Source organism: Octodon degus, unplaced genomic scaffold, assembly GCF_000260255.1.
Source record: "Octodon degus isolate 3935 unplaced genomic scaffold, OctDeg1.0 scaffold00629, whole genome shotgun sequence".
Classification (NCBI taxonomy): domain Eukaryota; kingdom Metazoa; phylum Chordata; class Mammalia; order Rodentia; family Octodontidae; genus Octodon; species Octodon degus.
The window spans coordinates 43840-58026 of NW_004525205.1; the positions used below are offsets into that span (position 1 = coordinate 43840).

The following is a 14187-nucleotide window of genomic DNA, read 5'->3' on the forward strand; positions in this document are numbered from 1 at the left end:
TAATTTGGGCTTTCACCAATAATAGTAAAGGAGAGAGCATTGAAATTATCAATGCTGGTGAGTCAGTGGCTCAAGTACTAACTAAAATGTATGAAAAAAGATAATTTTTCTTAAAGTATTGTGAGGCACATCAAGCTTTTAATTCTGCAATACTTTTTTTTTTTTTTGAGACAAGGTCTTGCTATGTATTCAGGCCCTGAACTCACTGTGTAGCTCAGACTGGCCTTTAATTCATGGTGATGCTCTTTGCCTCAGCCTCCTGAGTGCTGGGATTAAAGGCATGCATCATTATGCCTAGTTGTAATTTATTAATTTGTTTTCAGTTAGTTTTTCTGATGTTGCTTGTTGCTATATTTTAAAGGCAAACATTTAAATAAAAATATGAACAGCAGGTTTCATTTTATGATTAAACATCTACACCTATGTATGTTTTTTAAATTGCAGGTGTTTGGCCGATGACTGAGAGAGAAGATGACTTAAAAGTTTCTGCCGCAGTTTCTCCAAACTTTGATTCAGTGTCTGTAGGTATATTTACATAGCTGAAATTGAGATAAAAATGTAGTATCTTAAACTCTGGACATTCCAATGGAAACTTCAGCAAAGAACAAATTTGAGGCTGTGACTTTCTGGGTTCAATGTAGTTCTGTTCTTACTAGCTTTTTGGCAAGATTTCTAGTTAAAAAAGAAGTGAACAATAGTAATTTTTTTTGCCCTTGTTCTGAGCCTACCTGTTGGAAAAAAAGAGAATTTCTCAGCACCATAGTGTTGAGATAGTCCTAATCTATATAAATAACACCCACCTCTCAAGATTATATAAGAAGTGTAGTGAAATAGTGTTTATAAATGGCCCAGTGTGGGGACCGATGATTTGTGGTTTTAATATATTGATAGTAAAGTACTTTTAAAGTACAAATGATTGCCCCAGAGATTATTTTTCCATTCATTTCTTTGTAACCCAAAATAATGTTCTCATCTGCAAAATGGGAGTGAGATAAAATACGTTTTGTTGAATTGTTACATTAATTATAATTTTTGTCACTAAATTACTTTTTACATTCTCTAGAATCATCACCACCATTACCAGTTTATACTTGTCATGTTCACTGCTGTGTCTTTAGTGCTTTTTACATATGGGTGCTAAGTGCCTTTTACTCTATGAGTAAATAAAACAGAGACAGGAAGGGTGAGGGGGGACTGTTCAATTCCATCTCCTTGTTCAGTCTTTGCAAATACTTGTTGGGCTGTTGAGTTGGGAATGTTGGCCTGGTCTGACGTTTGAGCAAAATTTAGTAACTTTATCTGTGTCTGTCCTCAAAGTCAATGAGGTTAGGGAAGTGATTGAATGTGCTTGTTTTGCTGCATTTAGGATTGCTATCATGTTCACATTGCTTTGCCTGGGAAATGTCATTGATATTTAAGTATCAGAAATGTGTAGTCATGTGTCTTCAAAGATAAATCTCAGTATAAATAGCCCATTCAAATTATGATGAAGATTATGCTCTCATTATTTTAATGTGGTAAGTTTGGTATACTTTGAAACAGTTGGCCTCTGCATGAGAGATGTCACCCATTTGGGTCACATAGTGCATCCCTGCTCTGGATTTTCTCCTGAGCATTTACCAGTTATTCTGCTACCCGAGGGAGTTGTCTGAGGGGAGCCTTTCTGCTTAGCAGGTAACAATTGTACACACATTTTCTTGCTGTGGAAATTGAGCTCCCCCACCGCTGGACAATTATACAATTTCTTTCTTACTTACTTTCTCTCTCTCTCTCTCTCTCTCTCTCTCTCTCTCTCTCTCTCTCTCTCTGTTCTCTTAAGCAAAGGCTTTTTGGAGAGAAATTCCTTTTCTGTGTTTCTTGGGGTAATTTTGGTCCTGGTAGGACAAGGCCTTATGTGGAAGTGCTACATTATAATGTATGTTTTCCTGCTGGTAACCTGGTGTGCTGGTTCTTTTTAACTAGGTGTCTCCTTCCAGCTTCATTTTCTCTGTGTTGTTATTTTTTCCTTGAAATATTTCTAAGGAGTATCATATTCATCCCAGTGGAAGACATTAGCCTAGAAATTTATGTGGTTGTAGTGCCATGGTGTCTTCTTATGGCCATTTCTCTCTGGCTATCATTTATGTTTCCAAAGCATTACTGGCTTCTAAAGATCTGGGTGTTCAGATGTGAATTGAAAAGAGCAGGAAATAGGAGGTGTTGGTTTCTCTTCTAGATCTGTGGCAGCTTCCAGTGAAATATTTCCTGGGGTTAGCTAATATAGTAAGGCAGCAGAAAGCCTGGATTAATATTTTATTTTGAGTCATTGTTATGAAAGCATATATCTCAAAAACAGAAATACGATTTGTCTGAGAATGGTATCTTTTGTAGAGAAGACAGGCATTGCTGTCGCATCTTCCTGACTCCATTGGAGTTCAGTCAGATGTAATTTGCTGTGGAGCCATAAACAGAATTGGAAACTCTCTTCAACTATCAATTCTGCTAATGCCCATTACATCATAGTGAGCCCCATTGCTTAGAATGGCTTAGTTCTTCTTAGTTGAAATAAATTTTAAATAGTGCAATGGATCTGATTCATTGGTTGGAAACACCTAATCTTATAATTTTTCCATTAAAATTGACATGATGTTATTAAAAAATATGTTAGCCCTTGGTCTTATTCTGTGATAGATTGTACATTTTGTTCCCTGTCATTTTATATTACTCTTTTTGTACCAAGTTATAAGGAATATTTGCTGTCTTGTACTCTGAGTTATATGGAAAGTTTCTGTAGACCCCAGGTAACTCAAACTGATACTCAGAGTGTATTGAATTAGTTTATGATATGCACTGGCAGGAAAAGTGTGCTCCCATTTTCGTTTTGTAGGTGCAAAGCCACTCAGTCCCTGTAGCATTGATTGCATATATAATCTTCATTTTAAAAAACATTTTAATTAATTAATTTGGTACAGGGTCTTGCTATGCAGCTTGGACTGGTAGTGATCCTCCTGTCTCAGTTTCCCCAGCACTGGGGTTTTAGGTATGTGCTATATGCCTGGTTTTGGTGGCTGGCACAGTGTACCTGGGGGTTCCGGGGTTGGCATGGCATATGGTACTGGGGATCGAATCTGGGTCCTTGCGCTTGCCAGGCAAGTGCTTAGACCACTGAGCTATCTCCCCAGCCCTATTCTTATTAATCTGAATCTAACATATCTTTTGGGAGTTGAAAAATACAAACATGTTAACTAATAGCATAATATAATGTTTAACTAGAAAATGCAAGGAGAGAGCTTGTTCCCCATACTATAGAGAACATATTAATAGAATTAATACTTTTAACATTTAAGTAAATTGAGAATTGCAATGGATTGGTAAAATGTCTTCCTTTTGAGTTGTGAGTTTTGACAATTAACTTTTATCTTTTCACATAATAGCACTCAGAAGGCCTCAATGACTCTTTTTGATGACTTATAAAATACTGTTATTTCATTTTAGTTGCTACATACTCATTGTACACAGTTAGACTCACTATTATGTTTCCATATGTGACACACATTGACTCTTAGTCTTCTACTAGGGATGAATTTGCTATGCCAATTTTCATACTCAACAGTGAGAAATGCATATTATATCACTGGGTAGACTTCTTGGTGAGTAATATTGAAATCATTCTTTCCTCCCTCCCTTTCACAATTCTGTGTCTACAGCAGGCCACTGATGCTGATGTCGGAACCGACCTTGTCCCTTCCATCACAGTGAAGGTATTGTACCAGGTTGACACAGCAATGTGCAAACCTTGTTACGTTTCATCATGTCTGTCACTGTTGCTACTCTGCAGTAGTTTATAGAAAGGTAAAATAAATGCTTGAAATTTTAGGATTTCTTCAGCTGTGGATAGTAAATGGAAAACTGTCATTGTTATCTGCACATATAAAGCTAAGAGTTGCATATATCGTAATATGCACGTAATAGAAACAATTACTATGAGTGTCTCCTTTATTTAAATGTGTAACATGATCCAGACTTTTGCTCTAGAAACAAAATTAAGATTTTAAATCTGATGGAAATCATGTCATCTTCATTTATAGCAGACCAGTCAGTTGATGGTAGGTGTCATGTGGGGCAGACGGTGAAATCATACTGGGAAGAACATGAATGCTTGTAATATCCCTCTTCTATGTATGGATATATGTGTGCTTGAATAAAATTCCCAGCCATTTATTTGCCATAACATTAGGTCTAAATGGATATATTTATAGTAAGAAAGTATTAAATGAAGAAGCCACAAAGTACAGTAGTGACAAATTCATGGTTCTGGAAAAATAGCATTTGAAGGATGTGGTTTTGGTTAAGCCTTTAGGCCTGTCACTGAAGAATTTTAGACTAGAAATCAAATGCAGAACCTTCCGAAGGCATTTAAAGTGTGGTAATCAGTCAGCATGTCATTAAGCTGAAAATACTTATCACGGCCCAGACCAGAGAAGCCAGGAAAAGCTGTGGATTTTGGCGATTCACTTTGTCAAAACTTGGACAAGGCTTTCTGTTTTCTTAGACTATGAGCTGCTGCCCTTGGAGGAACTCGACAGAGTACAGGCTTCAGCAGTTGTGTTGGAATCCCCTGGGCCTGGCTGGTGGCTCAAGTGTAGAGCTTTTTGGTCAGAGCTGAAGGGAGCCCAATCTTGTAACAGTTTTCTAAGCTAATACTTTTGAATTCTTGCCCCTGAAACAAGGGTGGTCTTTCCCCAGTTTCCCTTCTTCCATCCAATCAAACATTCTATCTCATTAATGCTTTTGTGATTCCAAAAGAATTAGTGGCAAGAAATCAAACACCTAAGGGAAAAATAACTGCCGAGTTCCAGGAATGATCCATACTTTTGTGTCAGGAAACCTCTCTCATACCAGTGTGATGATATTGTTCAGGCACATAACAGAGTAATTCAGGTGCATGCTGTAAATGGCAAAAAGAAATCCTGTGCTGAAATCAGATAATGTTGCGTATGCTGCCCTCCCCAAGCCCAGTCAGTCAGGTGATATTGCCAGAGGTAAACACACTTTTTCTTCTGTGCAGGTCTTAGACTTTCCTAGCCACCTTAAAATTATGGCAGCACACTGTTGGAAAATTCTCCTCCATTAGTGAAATTTACTATCTTTGAGAATGCCTGACTCAACATTTTCTCATTGCTACTGTGAAAGCAGGAAAAAGAATGCAGGATACCATGGTTGCATGGAACTGGCTGGACCCACACTGCAAGCACAGTGATTTCCTGAGCCTGTCTAACAGTTTCTATACACATTTCTGCTGAAAATCTCACTCCTCTTGGCCTTTTGTAACAGTAGGCAAGATGTATAACCTGCAAGTTACCATCGTACTAAGTTCTGTTAATTGAGAAAAAATTTTTCATCTGTTCTGAATGAATGAAGATGTGGCTACCTTGAGTATGTGTGCATGATGCATTACCATTGATTCCAGCAGCAAGGTGGAGTGGCTGCTTGTACCTGGTCTTTTGAGTCATATTTATATATCTAGGATAAAAAACTTGGTATTATATTTCCTAAGGATTATTTTTTATTTTGTTAGAAGCATAAGGTACTATGGAAAATTCTCGTATTAATGTTTTATGTTTTAATAGTGTATACTTAGTTTCCTCTGAAAATGTAAGATTTATGATCTAGCCAGGTTTTTAACTCTTTTTTGGCTCAAGCACAACTATTCTTTGTTACAGTAGTTATTTTTGTCAAATCTCTTTGATTGGTGTTTTATAAGTGCCTAGCACATTGTTTGGATTCAAGCTATCCCAATTGTGCACTTAAGCCAAATACAAATCTCCTTGTAACAATGTAGAATTCTGTTATAGTGTCTAAGTAGACATCATTATGCCAAATAGATGATACGTGCATTTTACTGAAGAGAAGATTCAGAAATGCTTTTCTTAATAAGAATGTCCTTATAATGTGTCTGCTAATATTAGGATGTCTCTCTGTCATATAGCAGAATCTAGTTAGTAACTTGACCCCTTGCAGAGCCAAGGTACCACACAGGAGAGGCTCTTACTCAGGGTGAAAGAGTTACTGGGGTGAGGGATACTACTCTAAAAATAGCAATACTTGAGTCTGCCATGGATTCTGACTTGGTTTGGTGACCCTACTCAAACTGGTGATTGTGCTGTGTATTTTACCACACAAGTCACAACTATCTCAAAGAGACTACACAAAGAGGCTGGAACTTTTATGGGACCAAATTCAAAGAGAGCATGACTGGTGCAAATCAGGTCTTTAAGCTTTTCTTTGATGGCCTAAAAGTAACACTGTAGCACTGTGACCCAATCTTTGGTCTGTTGGTTTCTGCTGAGGCTCCTCCCCAGGTCACAGTGAGAAATCCTGGCTTTCTGAGCCCATCCTCATTGTGTTCCCCAGACAAACTCTTGCCCCTGAACACTTAGGCAGTGATTCTGGATGGTTTTTTTTTTTTTTTTTTAACAACACCAGGCAGGGGCACCAGTTTATTTTATTTTATTTTTTTATACTTCAGAAGGTTATAATGATAAATTTAATATTGTGCATTTTTAAATGCAATAATGAAGAAATCTGTAAAGTTTATAAATCAAGGCAACAATAATACATATTCATTACAGACATAATCAAAATAATTTCCCACTATATTGAGATATGTTTTGTATAAGTTTAAAGTTTACAACACAATTTGATATGTGTGGTGAAATGATTAACAGAAGAAAATTAACATATCTATCACCTAACTGGTTACAGTTTTTCAAAACCAATTTAAATATAGGATACATGATGAATTTATGCAAACAATTAATAAGATATGAGGGGCACCAGTTTAGAAATGTGACTAGTTTAGAAATACATCAGTCAGTGTTACTACTGGTTATGTTATTTATCCTTGTGAGAATCCATGGAAGAAAATGCGGTGCTTATACAGACATCTAGAGTTGAGTAAATCCATTAAGTAAGGAAATCATAATACCTAACTCGCTTAAAGAGAAATGTACAGATACTAGATAAGTGTGTCATGACAATGTAACTATATGTGCAGAAAGATTGAATACATTTATTTCTTGATGTAGGTATTCAATAGCCATAAGGGAAGAGTTTTCTTTTGACAGAACTTTTTAAATAGCTTTACAGAGATATAATTCACATAACACGCAACTACACACTCTGATGACTTTCAGTCTGTTTGCAGAATTGGGGTACCATTTAAAAATGTTTTAAAACTAGGGTGTGACCTAGTTTTAAAACATTTTTTTTTCTGTAATAAAAGACATACCATCCCTATTAGTCATCATTCTCATCTGTCCTATCTGAAAAGAGCCAATAATTTTTCTATAGATTTGCCTAATCTACACTTTTAATATAATAGGATTAAATAATATGTGGTTCTGTGTAACTGTCCTTTTTCACTCAGCCTTCTACTTTCAAGGCTCACATATATTGTCACATGCATTGATACTTCATTTTTTTTGTTGAATACTGTTTTATTATATAGATGTGTCACTTGTTTATCCATTCATCATAATGGACATTTGCATTGTTTCTGCTCTTTGGCTATTATGAATGATGTTGCCATGGGCATTTGTTCAAATTTTTGGGTGATATGTTTTCATTTGTTTTGGCATGGAATTGTAAAGTAGTACAGTAAATTCATGTTCAGATTTTTAAGAAATTGCCAAACTTTTCTTCATTGGCTGTACCTTTTATTTTCCCATTAGCTTTGCTCCAACTTCTTGCAGTTCCTTGTTGTTACATATTGTCTGCCCTTTTGATTATAGTTGTTTCAGTGCATGCATGGTGGTAGAGGATTGTGGTTTTGGTTGGTTTTCCCTTAATGACTAAAGACACTGATTATCCTTGCACTGTACATTAGTCCTTTTTTTTTTTTTTTTTACATTAGTCCTTTTTATATCTTCTTTGTGGAAAAGTCTTTTCATCTCGTTTGCCCATTTTCCAATTTGTAGAATGTTTAATTTCCTGTTTAAGCTCTGTTTTGTGGTTGTTCATTTTTTTCCATAATTTTATTGATAAACAAATAGCAATGAGACAGTTTCAAATCAAATTGGTAGGACAGTTTCAACAATCAACACATTGCATACATTCTTCCCAGTGGTTAATTGCTGTACAAGATGCGGGACATGATATCCTATCTACAAACACCATCAGAACAAATCATTCTATTCATTAAGAGAATGTATATATCTAACCTAACCATTTTGAATACAGAGATACAAAATGGACATTCATCTGTATACCCTTTTTTTTTGTTAAGTTCCGTTATTTGAATATTATGGGTGTGTAAACTCAGCAAAATATTCCAAAAGAGTCCAGTAGCCCATAATAGTATTGGGTCTTCCGCTTGACTGGCATTGTCAGAAGTTGTTGACCTGAGTCCCCTACAGCTCAACATAACAGCATGGCTTTACTTCTTATATTTCGTTTTTATGCTGTGGTTCTTCACTTTATCTTGGCTTTTCTAATTATTTTTTAAGGATGTTTTAAGTGGTTAGAAAAGTCTTTAAATTAGGATAAATGTAATTTTCAATTAATGAAACTTTATATTTCCATAGGTTACACTGCAGAGCCAAATGGCTTTGCAGAAAGCCAAATTGTCAGTCTATGTGCAGCCACCACTAGCACTGACTTGTGATCACTTCAGCTTTGACTTCATGGGTAAGATTTTTGTTTTGGCTTGAAGTTTACTATGGTGCAAGAATTAGAAAAAAAAAACACCATACTCTGTGTTTACTTCCTGGTTACTTTTCTGTTTAAATACTGAAAACGAGATCTGTCTGAAATCAATGTTTGTGCTGCTTTGCTTGTATTTTTCCTGCAAGTTACAAGCATAGACATTCAGTTAATTATTTTTTAAGACTGCATATGTGTAAATGCTTTTTAAATGTAGTAGGGCCTATGATTGTATTTAAATATTGTGATTTGGATGGCCTTCTTTATTGGTGTTTTTTTTTGAATCAGCAACATTTAAAGTATATTAGTTTTAGATTTGGCCTTAGTTTGAGTCCTAACTCTGCCCCTTGCTGGTACATAATTTTGGGCACATGTTTTCAGTAGTTACTTGAAGCCACAATTATGTTAATTGGCATAAGGAATAATGTTATCTCTGGTGCAGGGTATCTTAAAGGTTTAATTAGAAAATTATTAGATTCCATGACAGTGCCTAAAATAGAAGACATGGTCATGTTATAAATGGAAACTCTTGGGGCCAGGGAGATGGCTCAGTGGAATAAGCACTTCCCTGTCAAGCGCAAAGGCCTGAGTTCAATTCCTGGTTCTGCCAAAACAAACAAACAAACAAACAAAACAAAAAAACAAACAAAATAAATGGAAACTCTTAGAAAGGTCTGTTTTTGTTGACTCTTTCACTTATAGTCACTTACATCCAGGTTGTCACCAGTCCTGTTATATATGATCATTGAATCATCTTTCATATTGTGTGTGTTTGTGTGATTGTGTATGTAGGAAAGCTCTTCAGCTAAGGCTTCTGTTTCATTCTTGAAGTCAAGAACACATCTGCCCTTTTGGGCTCTGTGTAACTTACCTTTAGCTGTGTTCAGCAGCTCCAAGGACCTTGTTCTATTCTTGCTTCTCACTGAATGACCAAATACACGAATGATTACTTGACACAAACTTTTTGGGGGATGCATGGTCATTTGATTCTCAATTATTTTTCAATTTTTTTATAGTACTCCAACTTATCTGTAAAACATACTTGGGATAGTGTTTTTCCTGTTAAAAGTGCCATGGGTCTCTAGTGCTGGTTGGAGGCCACACACTTTAGCTTACAGGGTGTTCACAGTGTATTGAGTGCTGCTGTTACCTCCACATTCATTTCCCTCTTCCCATTTGCCCTGCAGCATGCTCTGCTTATGACAAGGTACTGTGCTGCCCCTAAATTCTTCTGCCTTCTGTGTGATGCTTTCTCTGCCTGTGTCTCTCAGTCAAGAGGAGCAGTGGTGCAGAGTGCTGGGTGCATTGTTCTGAAGTCAGTTTCTCTCTCTGGATCCAGCTGCATGACCTGGGCAGTCTTCTTCATGTCTCTGTCCCGTAGTTTTCTCATACATGGGAAGCAGGAACAGCATTGACTCTCATCCTACAGGGTTGCTGTGAAGATTCTATGCATTACTCTGTTTAAAGTGCTCTTGACAGTACCTGGAACATAGTGTGTGTTTTACTAACTGTTGTTAATAACACCTGCCTTGATTATGTAATTTATATTACTTGTGATTTGCTTATAGCTCCAGAGACGACTAGCACAGTCGCCTTTTCAGTGTATCTCAAAAGAAGTTATGCACCATCTGAATTGGAAGGAAATGCTGTTGTTTCTTATTTCCGACCCACAGGTAAACACGTAATTGTTAACAAACCTATAAGCCTATTCATTTCTTTAAATTATCAGAGTTATGAGTTAAGTGATGATGTGCTTCAGGTGGGAAAACATAGTATAAATTATAATTAAATTGAAATATTCTTTTCTACTTTCAAAAATTGTATCTTCTGGTTTCTTTTATGTGCTATTAGTAGTTAATGATGTATCTGTTTAGCTAGTTTCCATGTATAATATTTGGTTTCCTCTTTTTTCCCCTCTCTTTAAGGGAAAAAGGTTTATTTAGCTCCTAGTATATAGAGAGTTCAGTCCATAATCTTCTGTCTCCAAGGCCAGGTGGCATAGCTGACTGACATTACAGAAGAGAAACAGTTCATGATGGGTCCAAGTTAGCAAAGCAACAAGGGCTTTGTTTTTCTCTTTTTAGTTAATAATAAATCTTATATTTTTACTTCCACTAGAGAAACATTGCACAGCTCAGACTTCATTTATTCAAGCTTAAGAAAAGGCTAGTCTTGGGGCCAGGGAGATGGCTCATTAGAATAAGTGCTTGCCTGGCAAGTGCAAGGGCCTGAGTTCAATCCCTGGTTCTAAAAAAAAAAAAAAAAAAAAGAAAGAAAAAGAAAAATGTGATTGCCATGTTTACACCACATTCTTTGGGCCAGGGAGATGGCTCAGTAGCATACATGGTTTCCTGGCAAACACAAAGGTCTGAGTTCAATCCCTGGTTCTGCAAAAAAAAAAAGAAAAGAAAGAAAAGGCTAGTCTCAACTAGTAACAACAATAAAAAAGAGTCTTATAGATTACTTTAACATTAAAACAGTAATGCAGTAGTAAGGATGTATTACTTTAACATTCAAGCCTGTGGGGTTTTAGATACACATTTAATGACTGAATAAAAGTCCTTTAGTATTGGGCTGGGTGGTGGCTCAATGGCCTAAGTGCCTGCCTGAAAAGCATAAGGTTCTGAGTTTGATCCCTGGTACCAAACAAAAGCAGCAACAACAAAAATCTCCTTAACGTTTTATGTGTTAAAATATTTAAGAACAGATCATTAAAATTTGGTTTGCGTTTTTAAAATAAACTCTTCAGATTTTAAAAGGTGTCTTTAGTCCAGAGGAGATTCAACTATAGTAAATTTAAACTTAGTTGAGTCCAATTAGACAGTTTCATTTTTTTTCTTATGAATTTTTCCTGGTAGCAGTTTGATATCAGATGATTTGTTATTACCTCTTTAAAAAATTTAAACATGCAGTAGGTGATAAAGCATTAAAGCATAGTGTGTTTATATCTTTGAAGCATTTCTGTACAAGTTTCATAGTTTAAAAAGGCTTAAAATGGCTCATTCATCTTTCATTTATGCTATTTGCATATTTGGCAATGCTTTTTGTAATTGTAATTGGTCTAAATGAATTTTCTTATTCACTGACAATTCTGTGTATTGTGACATTGTATAATTTAGGTATGTGTTTAGAACTTTCTTGCTTTTGTAAGTTATTATTATTATTATTTTTCTGTATTTAGGACAGAATCTACAGGGTCTACAGGGTCTCATTATGCAGATAGGACTGGTAGTGATTTTCCTGTTTTCAGCCTATCAAGTGCTGAGATTACAGGTGTGCACCACCACACCCTGTCTCACTCATCATCTCAGCGCACTCTGGGGGTGGGGCTGGCATGGCATACCAGGGATTGAACCCCAGCCACTGTGCTTTGCCTAATTACTTTTCTTTGTATTAAAATTAATTTTAGCTAGAAATGACACTTAACATTCACCATATTTTAGAATATGAGATTATATAATAACAAATATTTTTATGTTAAATAACGTTCATGAAACTGGCTTCATTAAGAAATAAAAATCTTAGTGGACTAAGTGCTTGCTTAGGTGCTCTGAGCCTGTGACAGACTGGGTGTGGTGGCGTTCGCCTGTAATCCCAGCACTGGGTAGGCTGAAAACAGGAGGATCACTATGAGTCTGAGCTGTGCGGTGAAACCCTGTATTAAATACATTAAAAAAAGAAAAGATAAAACAGAAAGAAAAGAAAGAAAGAAAAACTTCATAAAGAATTAAGGAATGATGGAGAACTTGGTTGGGTATTTCTGATGTGAATATTGAGGTTTGCAATCTTATTTTATTTTATTTTAATATATTTGGTACAGGGTCTCACTATGCAGCTTGAACTCCTAGTGATCTTCCTGTTTTCAGCATCCCAGTGGCAGGCTCAGCGTGGTGGGGCCAGCGTGGCATGGGTGCTGGTGATTGAACTCAGGTCCCTGTGCTTGCCTAGGCAGGCACTTAGTCTGCTGAGCTGTTTCGCCAGCCCTTCTTATTTTTGTTTTGAGTTGTAAAATAAAGTGGCAGAAATATTTGGCTATAATCTGTAGAACTTTTATCATTAATTGAATATTTCTACAGTCAGGAATTATTACACTTGGTAGTTGTGGAGACTGATGGCATCTTAAGTAATTCTCAAGTAAAGAAGTTTCAAGTAAAGCTAGCGACACTGGGTTGAAAATAAATTTAAAATAGAGAAATTGGTAATTGCAAATAGACAGAATGCTTAAAATGCATGAGAATTTTAAAATTAGTTTGTGAGCTTATGGTTACACATGCCAAAGTTACTGTACTTTTCTATAGATTGAATTAAAAGATTATAAATTATTGCTGAACCTGAAAGCTTATATATTAATTGTTTGAAAGCAGATTATAAACAAATGTTGAAAAAGTATGTAAAAATAAACGAGTACCAAGACAAACTGCAAAAACCCAAACAAACATTACTCTACTGAAATTATTTTAAGTAAGAGTAAGTAGAAATATGTATTTGGTCTCTTGAGTTTATTTTTGTTTAATACTCAATGCATTTATATTCTGAGAGTTTGGATGTCTGGCTGGATCGTAGATCTTTACCTCTGTTGCTGCAGTTACACTAGACTAATACTCATGGGATCCTAGGGGAGGATGTGTGATCCACTGATAGAGTTTGTTTATTCACTTGGACTGTCCAGTGGGGAAGACTTCCCTATTCACTGGAGGGCATTTACATCTCAGAGTCTCTCCAGTGTGTTAATTTGTGTTTTAGGCACACATGTTAAATTTGTTTTGTAATGTTGTTGTGGATAACTTGTTGCATTTTTTTCTCTCCTATTCCTTTTTGCATTGCCTCTGATGGACAGATCGAAATCCTGATGGTAAGTGAAAAGAAAAAAAAGTTTTGAATTGAATAGTATTATATCATGAATAAAGTATTTGTATAAACTGCTGTTTTATTTTAATCATACAAACTTCTTTAGGATGATTGAATATCTTCATTGTCTTTTGGAAACAGTGGTAGATGTTTCCACAGGAAATTATCAATTTTAAGTGTTTCAGAGTCATGAGAAATAAAGGTAGGCGTAAGAACACAATGACTGTTTAGAAAAACATCATTGGTATTGTTGACAACTTATTTCTGAAAGTCATTGATTATTACCTGCCTGCTGTCATTTTATTTAAGTGAAAATAAAGAATAAGAAAAAAAAGTATTTGTAACTAAGTTCTAAATTGTTTTCCTACTGTGCAAGGGTTCTTAATTTTCTATCTGATATGATTGTCTATGTAATCATTTTGTAAGACCGTTTTCTTTTTTATTTAGAATTTGTTGGAGACTATGATCAAAGGTCTGGCCGCTTGGCAGGGTGCAGTGGTGCATGCCTGTAATTCTAGCTTTGTGGGAGGCTGAGGTGGGAAGATGGCAAGTTTGCAGCCAGCCCGGGCCATTTAAGGAGACCTTGTCTCAGAAACCAAAAAACTAAGCAAACAAATGAATGTCTGTCCCCTAGAACTTGCTTGGGTCAGTGTTGTA

At 36.0% G+C, this 14187-nt stretch overlaps 1 protein-coding gene across 1 annotated transcript in view; it reads left to right on the plus strand.

Annotated features, from left to right (window-relative positions):
- The window catches only part of LOC101567364 (protein PTHB1-like), a gene marked incomplete at its 3' end in the record, with an annotated part of 43960 nt that overhangs the window by 10403 nt on the left and 19370 nt on the right, over positions 1-14187 (plus strand). Inside the window, exons 3-7 of the mRNA XM_004648703.2 lie at positions 445-521; positions 3687-3740; positions 8565-8667; positions 10251-10355; positions 13520-13534. Of these exons, the coding sequence (XP_004648760.2) occupies positions 445-521; positions 3687-3740; positions 8565-8667; positions 10251-10355; positions 13520-13534 (354 nt within the window). The remainder of the gene's footprint in view (positions 1-444; positions 522-3686; positions 3741-8564; positions 8668-10250; positions 10356-13519; positions 13535-14187) is intronic.